The 16,395-nt window shown below is 49.6% G+C and overlaps 1 protein-coding gene across 6 annotated transcripts in view; it reads left to right on the forward strand.

Annotated features, from left to right (window-relative positions):
* ARHGEF10L (Rho guanine nucleotide exchange factor 10 like) overlaps nucleotides 1–16,395 on the forward strand; it is a 91,744-nt gene that overhangs the window by 45,603 nt on the left and 29,746 nt on the right. For 4 of the 6 annotated variants that reach the window (XM_069741084.1, XM_069741088.1, XM_069741085.1 and 1 more), the window contains 4 exons: nucleotides 2,459–2,550; nucleotides 3,426–3,509; nucleotides 3,816–3,988; nucleotides 15,650–15,758. In XM_069741084.1, coding sequence (XP_069597185.1) covers nucleotides 2,459–2,550; nucleotides 3,426–3,509; nucleotides 3,816–3,988; nucleotides 15,650–15,758 — 458 coding nt within the window. Of the gene's footprint in view, nucleotides 1–1,884; nucleotides 1,991–2,458; nucleotides 2,551–3,425; nucleotides 3,510–3,815; nucleotides 3,989–9,907; nucleotides 10,025–15,649; nucleotides 15,759–16,395 lie in introns of those variants that run through there. The other 2 variants (XM_069741090.1, XM_069741089.1) reach the window with 2 other exon arrangements.

Consider the following 16,395-nt stretch of genomic DNA (forward strand, 5'->3'; position numbering starts at 1 on the left):
AATAATCTGCAGGATTTATCACTATGTATCTGTCAGGAGGTGGAGGAGCGATGTTCTGCAGAGAGGTCAGTGGTGTAATAATCTGCAGGATATATCACTGTATCTGTCAGGAGGTGGAGGAGCGATGCTCTGCAGGGAGGTCAGTGGTGTAATAATCTGCAGGATATATCACTATCTGTCAGGAGGAGGAGGAGCGATGCTCTGCAGAGAGGTCAGTGGTGTAATAATCTGCAGGATATATCACTATGTATCTGTCAGGAGGTGGAGGAGCGATGCTCTGCAGAGAGGTCAGTGGTGTAATAATCTGCAGGATATATCACTGTGTATCTGTCAGGAGGTGGAGGAGCGATGCTCTGCAGAGAGGTCAGTGGTGTAATAATCTGCAGGATTTATCACTATGTATCTGTCAGGAGGTGGAGGAGCGATGTTCTGCAGAGAGGTCAGTGGTGTAATAATCTGCAGGATATATCACTGTATCTGTCAGGAGGTGGAGGAGCGATGCTCTGCAGGGAGGTCAGTGGTGTAATAATCTGCAGGATATATCACTATCTGTCAGGAGGTGGAGGAGCGATGCTCTGCAGAGAGGTCAGTGGTGTAATAATCTGCAGAATATATCACTATGTATCTGTCAGGAGGAGGAGGAGCGATGCTCTGCAGAGAGGTCAGTGGTGTAATAATCTGCAGGATATATCACTGTGTATCTGTCAGGAGGAGGAGGAGCGATGCTCTGCAGAGAGGTCGGTGTAATAATCTGCAGGATATATCACTGTGTATCTGTCAGGGGGTGGAGGAGCGATGCTCTGCAGAGAGGTCAGTGGTGTAATAATCTGCAGGATATATCACTGTGTATCTGTCAGGAGGTGGAGGAGCGATGCTCTGCAGGGAGGTCAGTGGTGTAATAATCTGCAGGATATATCACTATGTATCTGTCAGGAGGTGGAGGAGCGATGCTCTGCAGAGAGGTCAGTGGTGTAATAATCTGCAGGATGTATCACTCTGTCAGGAGGTGGAGGAGTGATGCTCTGCAGGGAGGTCAGGGGTGTAATAATCTGCAGATAGGTGCGATGCTCTGCAGGGAGGTCAGTGGTGTAATAATCTGCAGGATATATCACTGTGTATGTGTCAGGAGGTGGAGGAGCGATGCTCTGCAGGGAGGTCAGTGGTGTAATAATCTGCAGATAGGTGCGATGCTCTGCAGGGAGGTCAGGGGTGTAATAATCTGCAGATAGGTGCGATGTTCTGCAGCTCAGCCAGTCCATCAGACTTCTTTCCAGTCATCAGTAGAATTGAGCAAAAAGATTCACAGGATCCCGGAGAAGCGGGCAGGTGGTCAGGGATCTGTGGCGACCCAACCAGAGCCCTGCGGACCCCCCGGCGCCTCTTCTGATTGGTAGGCCCAGCGTGACATCATCTTTGTGGTATGACACAAGCATGACGTCACTCCCGCCTACCAATCAGAAGATGCGGGGGGTCCGCAGCATCCAGTCCGTGCAGATGTGGCCCCTGGACCACCGCTAATATCCCGCTGCAGTCCTGGCAGTCTGTTACAGTGTGTCAGTGTCCTCTCTGCTAGAGACCAGTCTGGATGTTACAAGCCTCCACTGTGCGGTCAGGACGGGGTTTGGCTTTTGGGTGGATCGTGTTCACACCTGACGTGGATCCACAGGAGGGCTCTGGGGAGATATTTGGGGTCCATCACACGGATCCGCTTCGCTCCGGGACGCTCGATGGGACGTTTCCTTGCGGCCTCTGAGTGCAGGTTCTGGGATATTTGGGGGCCTCCAGCTCGGACCATTCACATGCAGATTGTTGTCACCCTGTAGCCCAGTTCTGGGAGAGGCAGACATGGGAGGGGGCCGCGGAGAGGAGGGAGGGGGCAGTGAGAGCGAGGCCGGGACCACTGCTGGAGGCTGAGCACTTCCTGCTGGACACATCTATGGCAGCAGCCGAGGGATTGGCTGGGCTGTGGTCTGTCAGGGGTTAAGCGCAGGTAATTGTGGGCGGTGGGATTGTTACCACATTGTTACATTGTAACCATCTGTACATCCTCCTGCGCTGCTACAGTGTAACGAGTCACCCTGCAGAATCACTACAGTCTGCATGTAACCCCCCCCAGGAATGAATGATGAGAGTGATGATCACCGCTGTGCAGAGACCGCCAAACCCCAGAGTACTCAGACTGCAGACAGAGCCCCCATTGTGTGGCATTTGTGAATCCCCCCAAAGTATTGGGGTCATTCGGAGAAGTGGGGAGGTCTCCCTGGGGGCTGCAGATGAGGGTCACGTGTATACGGGGGGGGGGGGGGGGGGTTTATATGTATATTCAGACAGGATGACTGTACGGAGCTGACCGTCTCTGAATCTGGTGTGTCAGGACATTACGGGCCCCAGGGCCCCCGCTGGTCGCTGTTCAAGGAGACGCTTCAGTAATGGTCACTCGTCCTCTCTATCATCCCAGGTCCGTGTCCAGTGCCGGTAATGAAGTGCGCGGTGGTCCGAGGGGGCTGGAGGTCCATAAATACAGCATCAAGAAAAGCCTGAGCCACAAACGTGAGTACAGACTGATTCCCCAGACCCCCCCCTCCCGGGAGTGCAGGCGGACGCCCCCGCTCGGGAGTGCAGGCGGACGCCCCCGCTCGGGAGTGCAGGCGGACGCCCCCGCTCGGGAGTGCAGGCGGACGCCCCCGCTCGGGAGTGCAGGCGGACGCCCCCGCTCGGGAGTGCAGGCGGACGCCCCCGCTCGGGAGTGCAGGCGGACGCCCCCGCTCGGGAGTGCAGGCGGACGCCCCCGCTCGGGAGTGCAGGCGGACGCCCCCGCTCGGGAGTGCAGGCGGACGCCCCCGCTCGGGAGTGCAGGCGGACGCCCCCGCTCGGGAGTGCAGGCGGACGCCCCCGCTCGGGAGTGCAGGCGGACGCCCCCGCTCGGGAGTGCAGGCGGACGCCCCCGCTCGGGAGTGCAGGCGGACGCCCCCGCTCGGGAGTGCAGGCGGACGCCCCCGCTCGGGAGTGCAGGCGGACGCCCCCGCTCGGGAGTGCAGGCGGACGCCCCCGCTCGGGAGTGCAGGCGGACGCCCCCGCTCGGGAGTGCAGGCGGACGCCCCCGCTCGGGAGTGCAGGCGGACGCCCCCGCTCGGGAGTGCAGGCGGACGCCCCCGCTCGGGAGTGCAGGCGGACGCCCCCGCTCGGGAGTGCAGGCGGACGCCCCCGCTCGGGAGTGCAGGCGGACGCCCCCGCTCGGGAGTGCAGGCGGACGCCCCCGCTCGGGAGTGCAGGCGGACGCCCCCGCTCGGGAGTGCAGGCGGACGCCCCCGCTCGGGAGTGCAGGCGGACGCCCCCGCTCGGGAGTGCAGGCGGACGCCCCCCTCTCGGGATGAGTGTATGTATCAGGCCGGTCCCCATTTTCCTGTATATTTCCTTTATTGCAGGTTTCTCCTTCGGTTCGCACAGCGCTGAAGACGGCGTTATTTACGACGACGTTCCCTGCGAACACGACGCCGCCGCCAAGGATGGTGAGAGCCCGGATGTGGTAATGTCAGCACAAACAGACGGACGGACACTGGGCCTAGATCTGGGGGGTGTGGGATGTACAGCGACCGGGCAGGAGGTGCAGGGTTATCAGGAAGACGCACAGAGGAACCCCCCGGGGGAGCGCAGCCCTGATGAGACCGTGCCGGACTAAACCCATGGTTTCTGGATTATTGGAATTTCCGTATATCTGACCATCATACGGCACGGCTCAGATAATGCTGCTGTGGGGGCATCTCTAGCAGCCCCTCTATCTCCCCTGGGGCTCATACAGGCTCATTATTTTGCAGGGCTGGGACACCACCTGATCTATGAGAACATAGAGCGTGACGGCTGCGCTGGCGATTTCGAGGACACCGGCTGGAGCTCCAGTGAGTTTGAGAGCTACAGTGAAGACTCCGAGGCCGAGACGGCGGCGAGGAAAACGAAACCCGCAAAACCATTTGTGGCTTTCCAGCCCAAGGTACCTGAATATCGGCCGCTACAGGCAGTGATAATTGGGCAGCTCATCCGTGATCGCCAGCCGGGGTAAACCTGTCACCGATCAGCTGGCGAATGAGTTGTAAATACAGCTATTAAACGCTTATTGTCGGCAGCACATCACCCGCTGTAATCAGGATGTGCTGCCGAGAAGACGCTGAAGGTGACAGTCCCCTGGTATTAGCGATCGTCCTGCTCCCCTACTGGGTGCATCGTCCTGTGTGATCATTAATTGGGCGCCGATCACCTGGTATATAATCGGCCGGTGTAATCGGTCCCTTACTGCAGTCTCTACGTGTCCCACGGTCTGAGCCTTTAGCCTGGATTCACACAGCTTTTTGCAGCATTTTTGGAGACTGGGACAGTAGTACCCCAAAGTCTATGGGGACTGATTGTTCTACAGTGTTTGTTAGTGGTGTTTTTCTTCCAGCGTGCGGCCTCTTCTGGGTCCGGCGTCTTTTTCTGGAGGCTTCTCTACAGGACATAAAAACGGCTATAAAAGATTGCAAAAGTGTACGTGACTTGAGAGCGTCTTCATACCTAATTAGCCTTTTCACGTTACACCCACAAACATAAATGTATTTTATTGGAATTTTCTGTGCTGCAAACACTAAGTAACAAGTATTTGTGACGTGGAAAGCAAATGATACAGGGGTGTACTAATTATTGTAAAAATATAAATCTGTTAATTTGTAAGGTGCATTAGTGTTCATTCCCATGAGTCAGAACTTTGTAGGACCACCTTTCTCTGCAGTTACTGCTGCAGTCTGTGGGGTCTGTCTCTTGCACATCTAGAGGTGACGTTTTTGCCCTCTCACTCCGTGACATTGTATGGAGACCTCTGTGATCAGTAATTTTCACGTCTTGTCACAGATTCTCTGGAATTTGGGTCTGGACGGTGACTGCGCTGTTCACACACAGGAATATGCTCTGATCTACACCCTCCATTGTAGCTCGCCAGGATGTTGAGGGTCGTTGTCCTGCTGGAAAGTGAATCTAGGCCCCAGGGTCAAGTCTTCTGCAGCCTCTGATAGATTATCTTCCAGGATTACCCTGTATTTAGCTCCATTCATCATCCCATCAACTCTGACCAGTTTGCCATCCCCTGAAAAGCCTTCCCACAGCAGGATGCTGCCACCACCATGTGTGACAGTGGGGATGGTGTTTCAAGGTGATGTGCAGGGTTAGTTTTCTGCCACATATAGCATTTTGCATTTGGCCCGCAAAGTTCTCCTTTGCTCTCATCTGACCAGAGCCCCTTCTTCCATATCCTCGCTTTGCCCCCCTACATGGGACTTCTTATGACTTTCTTTCTGCTTTTCCATAAAGGGCAGATTTGTGGAGTACACGACTAATAGTTGTCCTGTGGACAGATTTGACCCCTGAGCTGTGGATCTGAGGCTCCTCCAGTGACCATGTGCCTCTTGGCTGCTTCTCTAATTAGTGCTCTCCTTGCTTGGAAAGTCAAGTTAGGAGGACGGCCATGTCTTGGGAGGTCAGGTTAGGTGGACGGCCATGTCTTGAGAGGTCAGGTTAGGTGGACGGCCATGTCTTGAGAGGTCAGGTTAAGTGGACGGCCATGTCTTGGGAGGTCAGGTTAGGTGGACGGCCATGTCTTGGGAGGTCAGGTTAGGTGGACGGCCATGTCTTGAGAGGTCAGGTTAAGTGGACGGCCATGTCTTGGGATGTCAGGTTAGGTGGACGGCCATGTCTTGGGATGTCAGGTTAGGTGGACGGCCATGTCTTGGGAGGTCAGGTTAGGTGGACGGCCATGTCTTGGGATGTCAGGTTAGGTGGACGGCCATGTCTTGGGAGGTCAGGTTAGGTGGATGGCCATGTCTTGAGAGGTCAGGTTAGGTGGACGGCCATGTCTTGGGAGGTCAGGTTAGGTGGACGGCCATGTTTTGAGAGGTCAGGTTAGGTGGACGGCCATGTCTTGGGAGGTCAGGTTAGGTGGACGGCCATGTCTTGAGAGGTCAGGTTAGGTGGACGGCCATGTCTTGAGAGGTCAGGTTAGGTGGACGGCCATGTCTCGGTAGGTTTGCAGTTGTGCCATAATCCTTCCATTTTTGTATGATGCATTGATCAGAGCTCTATGAGATGTTCAGAGCTTGGGCTATTTTTTTATAACAAATCCCGGCTTTCCTTTTTTCTCCACAACTTTATCCCTGACCTGTCTGGTGAGCTCCTTGGTTTTCATGATGCTGTTTGATCCTAATGTTCTCACACAATCCTCTGAGGCCTTCACAGAACATCTGTAGTTATACTGAGAAGAAATCACACCCAGGGGGATACCATGTACTAATGATGTGACTTATGGGGGCCACACAGAATTTTATTTAGGGGCATTATACTACAGGGAGGCTGAATACTAATGCACCTCACAATTATCAGATTGGAAAAGTTCACAGGGTATGAAGACTTCAAGGCACCGTATGTGTGTAAAGGATGTATGTCGTTTTTCAGTTTTTGCTCTTTTTTTGAATCCCTGAATTTTGTCCTTGTTTTCCCCTGAGTTGCTGCGTTTTTTGGCACAACTACAGGTTAAATGGTGGAAGAAGCTGTGAAACCAGGACGGTGGGCAATAATGTGTGCGGCTTTACAGTGCGGCCGTTGGCTCCCCGCCGTCCGTCATGCACACCACCCAGCGACCTCCTTTACGCTATTCTTCTGCATTTACAAACACCCCACTTTCTTTCAAGTTTGTTAATGCCTATGGGACATGTGCAAGAAAAACCGCCACAGACCAGCAAGCACCGCATGTAGTGTATGCACACAAAAAAACCCCCCGCCATAAACAAAACTGCAAAGTGCTGTGAGCGATTCCAGCCCTGGTCCGATCCACTGCTGCTTCATCTCTGCGCAGTCGGGCAGGTTGGCCATTGAGAGTTCAGGCCTGTTCGGTGACAACCCTGGAGGCCGCCATATTGGTTGCCACCCCACAGAAGAGGTGGGAATTCCGCACAGGACACATTGGCAGTCGCTGAGCAATCTCCTGTCATATCCTATGAGGACGGCAGACGCTCTGTGGATCCCGGGCACAGCGACCTCTAACGTTAGTGTGAATGTGCCGCCGCCATGTCCTTCTTCCTCTGTACTCGTAGATGATCCCCATAGATCACTAGTGGACAGGAACCAAGGATATGTTCACACACGGAAGATTTCTTGCAGAATTTTCTGTGACTGTCACTTTCATTTGGATGGAGAGTGCTGAAATCTGTACCTCTGCTGGTGGAGTGACGATTTAGGTTGGTGGCCTGGGTGTTATTATTAATGCAGACTCCTCCACTCAGCTCAGTGGTTTGTATGGAAGGAACATTTGGGTGAATGGAGATTATGGCTTTATGAGTGTATAACATGTGTGCCCCCTAGTGGTGACTGGTGGTGCTGCACATTTGCCTGACATGCACCTTTCCAGCAATACATACATATAATACATTCCCTAAACCGCCACCCTGGCTGTGCTCCACGCTTTTTCTGCTTTCTAACAACCCCCATCTGCATACACCCGGCTCCGCTGCACAATACTAGGGGGCAGAACACTGCACCCATGCGTCCCATTTGCAGGGAGACGACAGTGATGTAAATATTGAAAATTATATAAGTCGCACATAGAGCGGCGGGTGTTTTCATATTATGTGAGGCAGGACTAGTCCAGAAAAATCACTGCCAATACGGGAGGCGGGACTAGCCCTGGGAAATCACTGCCAATATGGGAGGCGGGACTAGTCCAGAAAAATCACTGCCAATATGGGAGACGGGACTAGCCCTGGGAAATCTCTACCAATATGGGAGGCGGGACTAGTCCTGGGAAATCTCTACCAATATGGGAGACAGGACTAGTCCAGAGAAATTTATGCCAATATGGGAGGCGGGACTAGCCCTGGGAAATCACTGCCAATATGGGAGGCGGGACTAGTCCAGAAAAATCACTACCAATATGGGAGACGGGACTAGCCCTGGGAAATTACTACCAATATGGGAGACAGGACTAGTCCAGAAAAATCACTGCCAATATGAGAGACGGGACTAGTCCTGGGGAATCGGTGCCAATATGGGAGGCGGGACTAGTCCAGGGAAATCACTGCCAATATGGGAGACGGGACTAGCCCTGGGAAATCACTACCAATATGGGAGACAGGACTAGTCCAGAAAAATCACTGCCAATATGAGAGACGGGACTAGTCCTGGGGAATCGGTGCCAATATGGGAGGCAGGACTAGTCCAGAAAAATCACTGCCAATATGGGAGGCGGGACTAGTCCAGGGAAATCACTGCCAATATGGGAGGCGGGACTAGTCCAGAGAAATTCGTGCCAATATGGGAGGCAGGACTAGTCCTGGGGATATCACCGCCAATATGGGAGTCGGGACTAGTCCAGAGAAATTTGTGCCAATATCGGAGGCAGGACTAGTCCAGGGAAATCACCACCAATATGGGAGGCGGGACTAGCCCTGGGGAAATCACCACCAATATGGGAGGCGGACTAGTCCTGGGGAAATCACCACCAATATGGGAGGCGGGACTAGTCCTGGGAAATCACCGCCAATATGGGAGGCGGGACTAGTCCAGAGAAATTTGTGCCAATATCGGAGGCAGGACTAGTCCAGGGAAATCACCACCAATATGGGAGGCAGGACTAGTCCTGGGGAAATCACCACCAATATGGGAGGCGGACTAGTCCTGGGGAAATCACCACCAATATGGGAGGCGGGACTAGTCCTGGGAAATCACCGCCAATATGGGAGGCGGGACTAGTCCTGGGAAATCACCACCAATATGGGAGGCGGGACTAGTCCTGGGAAATCACCGCCAATATGGGAGGCAGGCTAGTCCTAGGAAATCACCGCTGCTATGGAAGGAAGGACTAGTCCTGGGGAAATCACCGCCAATATGGGAGGAAGGACTAAGGCCTCTTTCACACTTCCGTCTTTAGTCTCACGTCAAAATCAGTCGATTTTTGACAATGCAGGATCCTGCATTTTTCCAAAGACCTGTATTAGCGACAGATAGTGACGGATGGCCATCAGTTTCATCCGTCGTGCACTGGATCCGTTGGAAAATAGCGGTCCGTCGTGCGGAGAAAACGTTCAGAAGTAAATCGGTCAGCGACGCATCCTGCGCTGTCCCTCGTCGTCTCTCTCATACTAAGTCCCATATCTACACTGGGAGAGCTCAGCCGATGCATCCGCCATAACCTTGGATGTGTTCCCTCCGTTGTATCACTATTTTATCGACATCCGTCGGCACGTCTTCCCGACGCATTAGGACGGGACACTGGTGATGGAAGTGTGAGATAAGCCTCATCCAGCGGTGTCGGCCCCCTGCCCGACCACTCACTTGTAAACATAGAATAGAACTTGATGTTGACGGTATATAGAGATCAGAGCCATGAGTAGGGAGTCGTTACAAAGCCGGGACAGTGGGGGTAGAGCCACGGGGGACGTTTTGGGAACCAGGGCAGCTGACCGTTTCCCTCTAAATCAGTGTTTCTCAACTCCAGCCCTCAAGACCCCACAACAGGTCATGTTTTCAGGGTTTCCTTAGTAGTGCACAGATGATAATGCGTTCATTCCATCGCCTGTGCAAAACTAAGGAAATCCTGAAAACATGACTTGTTGTGGGGTCTTGAGGACTGGAGTTGAGAAACACTGCTCTAAATATAATCCATACATGACCTGAAAATGGCAAGAGACGGCGCCCCAGACACCGTCGGCCCTCTCAGCCGGTGCAGTTTGGTCCCCAGATACTGGTGCAGGGGCACCTACATGTCTATGTTCTCTGCATGTTACGTGTTGTTTTGGTGTCGCTGGGTTAACTCTTTGCTACCCATGGGGGCGCTCTGTCGCTGTGTGCTCGGCTTACGCTGCCCTCTCCCTGCTTGTCTTGCTTCCACCTGCAGCTTTCGCCAGATCTTAATAGACTAAAGGAGAGGTACAGCCAAACTAAGCGAGACCTCCTGGCTCTGAGGGTCAGGAAAAGAGACGTCCGCGAACTGAAACACAGATACGACAGCAAGGTACAACGCTCTGTGTCCATCCTCCATCCTGCAGCCATCACCCGCCAGAGGCACCCGAAAACTAATACACCCTGTAGTGATATGGGGCACGCTGGTATAACCTGGGCATAAAATGCTGCATGTGTGGCTGGTATAACCTGGGCATAAAATAATGCATGTTCTGCTTGTATAACCTGGGCATAAAATGCTGCATGTGCGGCTGGTATAACCTGGGCATAAAATGCTGCATGTGTGGCTGGTATAACCTGGGCATAAAATGCTGCATGTGCGGCTGGTATAACCTGGGCATAAAATACTGCATGTTCTGCTGGTATAACCTGGGCATAAAATAATGCATGTTCTGCTGGTATAACCTGGGCATAAAATACTGCATGTGCAGCTGGTATAACCTGGGCATAAAATGCTGCATGTGTGGCTGGTATAACCTGGGCATAAAATAATGCATGTTCTGCTGGTATAACCTGGGCATAAAATAATGCATGTTCTGCTGGTATAACCTGGGCATAAAATACTGCATGTGCGGCTGGTATAACCTGAGCATAAAATGCGGCATGTACAGCTGGTATAACCTGGGCATAAAATACTGCATGTTCTGCTGGTATAACCTGGGCATAAAATGCTGCATGTTCTGCTGGTATAACCTGGGCATAAAATAATGCATGTTCTGCTGGTATAACCTGGGCATAAAATACTGCATGTGCGGCTGGTATAACCTGGGCATAAAATGCGGCATGTACAGCTGGTATAACCTGGGCATAAAATACTGCATGTTCTGCTGGTATAACCTGGGCATAAAATACTGCATGTGCGGCTGGTATAACCTGGGCATAAAATAATGCATGTACAGCTGGTATAACCTGGGCATAAATACTGCATGTGCGGCTGGTATACCCTGGGCATAAAATACTGTATGTTTGGCTGGTATAACCTGGGCATAAAATGCTGCATGTACAGCTGGTAAAACCTGGGCATCATCAGTATATGATGATATATGTACAGCTGGTATAACCTGGGCATAAAGTGCTGCATGTACAACTGGTATAACCTGGGCATAAAATGCTGTATGTACAGCTGGTATAACCTGGGCATCATCTGTGTATAATGGTATATGTATGGCCAGTGTCACCTGGGAATCTCCTGTATATAATGCTGTATGTATGGCTGGTATAACCTGGGTAAATAATGGTATAGATATGTATATGGCTGGTATAACCTGAGCATTTCCTGTATATAATGCTGTATGTACAGCAGGTATAACCTGGGCATCGTCTGCATATAATGCTGTATAATCACCGCTAGTTCCATAGATGAAAATATATATATGGGTAAACAAAGAGATCCATTTCAATAAAAATTAACTTTTATTAATAATTTAAAACAAATTGAATGAATATAAAAGCAGCAGAATGCCGAACATAGAGGACGGTCCAGACCAGAAATAAATCCCCAAAATGTAAATATATCAAAAGTAGGACCTACGAAATACAGACACCACATAATAAAGAGGAATATCAGTAAGAAGCAATTTAACACAAATAATAATAGAAATAATCAAATTGTCAGTTTAAAGAAAGGAAAAAAAAAGTGCCCTAAATCCAGTATATTACTATAGTGTCCTAGTCTCGTATATACTGTATGCCCAGTATATACATGTCTCCGTTTATTGCTCCGATAGCGTAGCGGTGGCACCAATGATACTATTCCATAAAAACTGCCCCAGAAAGTGATCATCAGTGAAAGGGAATTAAATAACCAAAAGACCATAAATCATAATCCATGTCCGCAACAACATGAGCCAAGAGATACACCTGGGAAGGTCTGAAACACCGACTCCTCACCCCGAATATAATGCTGTATGCAAGGCTGGTATAACCTGGGCATCACCTGAATATAAAGCTGTATGTATAGCTGGTATAACCTGGGCATTGTCTGTATATAATGCTGTATGTACAGCTGATATAACCTGGGCATCATCAGTATATAATTATATATGTACAGCCGGTATAACCTGGGCATCTCCTGTATATAATGATATATGTACCGTTGTTATAACCTGGGCATCATCAGTATATAATTATATATGTACAGCCGGTATAACCTGGGCATCTCCTGTATATAATTTTATATGTACAGCCGGTATAACCTGGGCATCTCCTGTATATAATTCTATATGTACAGCTGGTATAACCTGGGCATCTCCTGTATATAGTGATATATGTACAGCCGTTATAACCTGGGCATCTCCTGTATATAATGATATATTTACAGCCGGTATAACCTGGGCATCTCCTGTATATAATTATATATGTACAGCCGGTATAACCTGGACATCTCCTGTATATAATGATATATGTACAGCCGGTATAACCTGGGCATCTCCTGTATATAATGATATATGTACAGCCGGTATAACCTGGGCATCTCCTGTATATAATTATATATGTACAGCCGGTATAACCTGGACATCTCCTGTATATAATGATATATGTACAGCCGGTATAACCTGGACATCTCCTGTATATAATTATATATGTACAGCCGGTATAACCTGGGCATCTCCTGTATATGATTATATATGTACAGCCGGTATAACCTGGGCATCTCCTGTATATAATTATATATGTACAGCTGGTATAACCTGGGCATCTCCTGTATATAATTATATATGTACAGCCGGTATAACCTGGACATCTCCTGTATATAATTATATATGTACAGCTGGTATAACCTGGGCATCTCCTGTATATAATGATATATGTACAGCTGGTATAACCTGGGCATCTCCTGTATATAATTCTATATGTACAGCCGGTATAACCTGGGCATCTCCTGTATATAATGATATATGTACCGTTGTTATAACCTGGGCATCATCAGTATATAATTATATATGTACAGCCGGTATAACCTGGGCATCTCCTGTATATAATTTTATATGTACAGCTGGTATAACCTGGGCATCTCCTGTATATAGTGATATATGTACAACCGTTATAACCTGGGCATCTCCTGTATATAATGATATATTTACAGCCGGTATAACCTGGGCATCTCCTGTATATAATTATATATGTACAGCCGGTATAACCTGGGCATCTCCTGTATATAATTATATATGTACAGCCGGTATAACCTGGACATCTCCTGTATATAATTATATATGTACAGCCGGTATAACCTGGGCATCTCCTGTATATAATGATATATGTACAGCCGGTATAACCTGGGCATCTCCTGTATATAATTATATATGTACAGCTGGTATAACCTGGGCATCTCCTGTATATAATGATATATGTACAGCTGGTATAACCTGGGCATCTCCTGTATATAATGATATATGTACAGCTGGTATAACCTGGGCATCTCCTGTATATAATTATATATGTACAGCCGGTATAACCTGGGCATCTCCTGTATATAATTATATATGTACAGCTGCTATAACCTGGGCATCTCCTGTATATAATTATATATGTACAGCCGGTATAACCTGGGCATCTCCTGTATATAATTATATATGTACAGCCGGTATAACCTGGACATCTCCTGTATATAATTATATATGTACAGCCGGTATAACCTGGACATCTCCTGTATATAATGATATATGTACAGCTAGTATAACCTGGACATCTCCTGTATATAATGATATATGTACAGCCAGTATAACCTGGGCATCTCCTGTATATAATTATATATGTACAGCTGGTACAACCCGGGCATCTCCTGTATATAATCATATATGTACAGCCAGTATAACCTGAGCATCTCCTGTATATGATTATATATGTACAGCCAGTATAACCTGGGCATCTCCTGTATATACGGTGGTTATATATGTACAGCCGGTATAACCTGGGCATCTCCTGTATATAATTATATATGTACAGCCGGTATAACCTGGGCATCTCCTGTATATAATTATATATGTACAGCTGGTATAACCTGGGCATCTCCTGTATATAATTATATATGTACAGCCGGTATAACCTGGATATCTCCTGTATATAATGATATATGTACAGCCGGTATAACCTGGGCATCTCCTGTATATACGGTGGTTATATATGTACAGCCGGTATAACCTGGGCATCTCCTGTATATAATTATATATGTACAGCCGGTATAACCTGGACATCTCCTGTATATAATGATATATGTACAGCCGGTATAACCTGGGCATCTCCTGTATATAATGATATATGTACAGCCGGTATAACCTGGGCATCTCCTGTATATAATGATATATGTACAGCCGGTATAACCTGGACATCTCCTGTATATAATTATATATGTACAGCCGGTATAACCTGGACATCTCCTGTATATAATGATATATGTACAGCCGGTATAACCTGGACATCTCCTGTATATAATTATATATGTACAGCCGGTATAACCTGGGCATCTCCTGTATATGATTATATATGTACAGCCGGTATAACCTGGGCATCTCCTGTATATAATTATATATGTACAGCTGGTATAACCTGGGCATCTCCTGTATATAATTATATATGTACAGCCGGTATAACCTGGACATCTCCTGTATATAATTATATATGTACAGCTGGTATAACCTGGGCATCTCCTGTATATAATGATATATGTACAGCTGGTATAACCTGGGCATCTCCTGTATATAATTATATATGTACAGCCGGTATAACCTGGGCATCTCCTGTATATAATTATATATGTACAGCTGCTATAACCTGGGCATCTCCTGTATATAATTATATATGTACAGCCGGTATAACCTGGGCATCTCCTGTATATAATTATACATGTACAGCTGGTATAACCTGGGCATCTCCTGTATATAATTATATATGTACAGCTGGCAGGGTGGATTTTTGGCATGTTGTCAGAGCTCAAGCTGCAGTTGAAGTGAAGGTCTGGGGTGCTGGGTTTCTTTTTATACACACACACTAATGACCAGGCGACAAAACTTTTGTCTTGCCAAAATCTGACCTTTCTGTGTCCATTAACTGACCAATATTTCTGCATTGATGCCAATTTATTTTCTTAACCTAAACCACATTTCGGAGGATTTTATAATAATTTATACAACAATGGATGAATTTAACGTCAGGTTATAAGCTTTTATTTACATAACATGGATGAGCGACATAACTTCTGTCAGGGAGTGTATGATGGTATATGTACAGCTGGTATAACCTGGGCATCGTCTGTATATAATGATATATGTAGGACAGGAAGATTTATATTCAGGTGGAATCGTTCTTTTACAGTGGGTGATTATGGGGGTGCACAGTTATTGGGGGCCGGGTGCAGTGCTGTGTTCTGCCACCCTCCAGTGCTCGTCTTGTTACCACTCTGTGCCGGGTGCAGCGTCCGCTCCGGTGCCGGGTGGCGCATTCCCTCGGTGTTGGGTCTGACAAGTGAAACCTAATTTAATAATTACATGATCGTTAATTGCGGACCTGGGAGATCTGTGTCCCCCGGCGGTGCGTGTGCTGCCCCTCCATCTGTACACATACATTATGTCCCGTGTGCCGTCTCATACCCATGGATTGTGTCCCATTATTCACCATCTTGTCGTGTTCTCACCCCTACACAACACTGATCTGTATATGGAGTTTTCTCTGTGTTTTTCAGATGACGCAGCTGATGAAGGCGGCTCGTAGCGGCACAAAGGACGGACTCGAGAAGACGCGGATCGCCGTCATGCGGAAAGTGACCTTCCTGCAGCGTAAAGAAACCACGGGTACAAGACTGATTCCAGGCCAAGCTCTCCCTACCGGGTCCCGGGGTCCTCCTCTCCCTACCGAGTCCCGGGGTCCTCCTCTCCCTACCGGGTCCCGGGGTCCTCCTCTCCCTACCGGGTCCCGGGGTCCTCCTCTCCCTACCGGGTCCCGGGGTCCTCCTCTCCCTACCGGGTCCCGGGGTCCTCCTCTCCCTACCGAGTCCCGGGGTCCTTCTCTCCCTACCGGGTCCCGGGGTCCTCCTCTCCCTACCTGGTCCCGGGGTCCTCCTCTCCCTACCGGGTCCCGGGGTCCTCCTCTCCCTACCGGGTCCCGGGGTCCTCCTCTCCCTACCGAGTCCCGGGGTCCTTCTCTCCCTACCGGGTCCCGGGGTCCTTCTCTCCCTACCTGGTCCCGGGGTCCTCCTCTCCCTACCGGGTCCCGGGGTCCTCCTCTCCCTACCGGGTCCCGGGGTCCTCCTCTCCCTACCGGGTCCCGGGGTCCTCCTCTCCCTACCGGGTCCCGGGGTCCTCCTCTCCCTACCGGGTCCCGGGGTCCTCCACTCCCTACCGAGTCCTGGGGTCCTCCTCTCCCTACCGAGGTCCTCTCTCTACCAGTTCCAGGGTTTCTCCTCTCCCTACCAGGGTCCTCCTCTCTCTA

Source organism: Ranitomeya imitator, chromosome 10, assembly GCF_032444005.1.
Source record: "Ranitomeya imitator isolate aRanImi1 chromosome 10, aRanImi1.pri, whole genome shotgun sequence".
Lineage (NCBI taxonomy): Eukaryota > Metazoa > Chordata > Amphibia > Anura > Dendrobatidae > Ranitomeya > Ranitomeya imitator.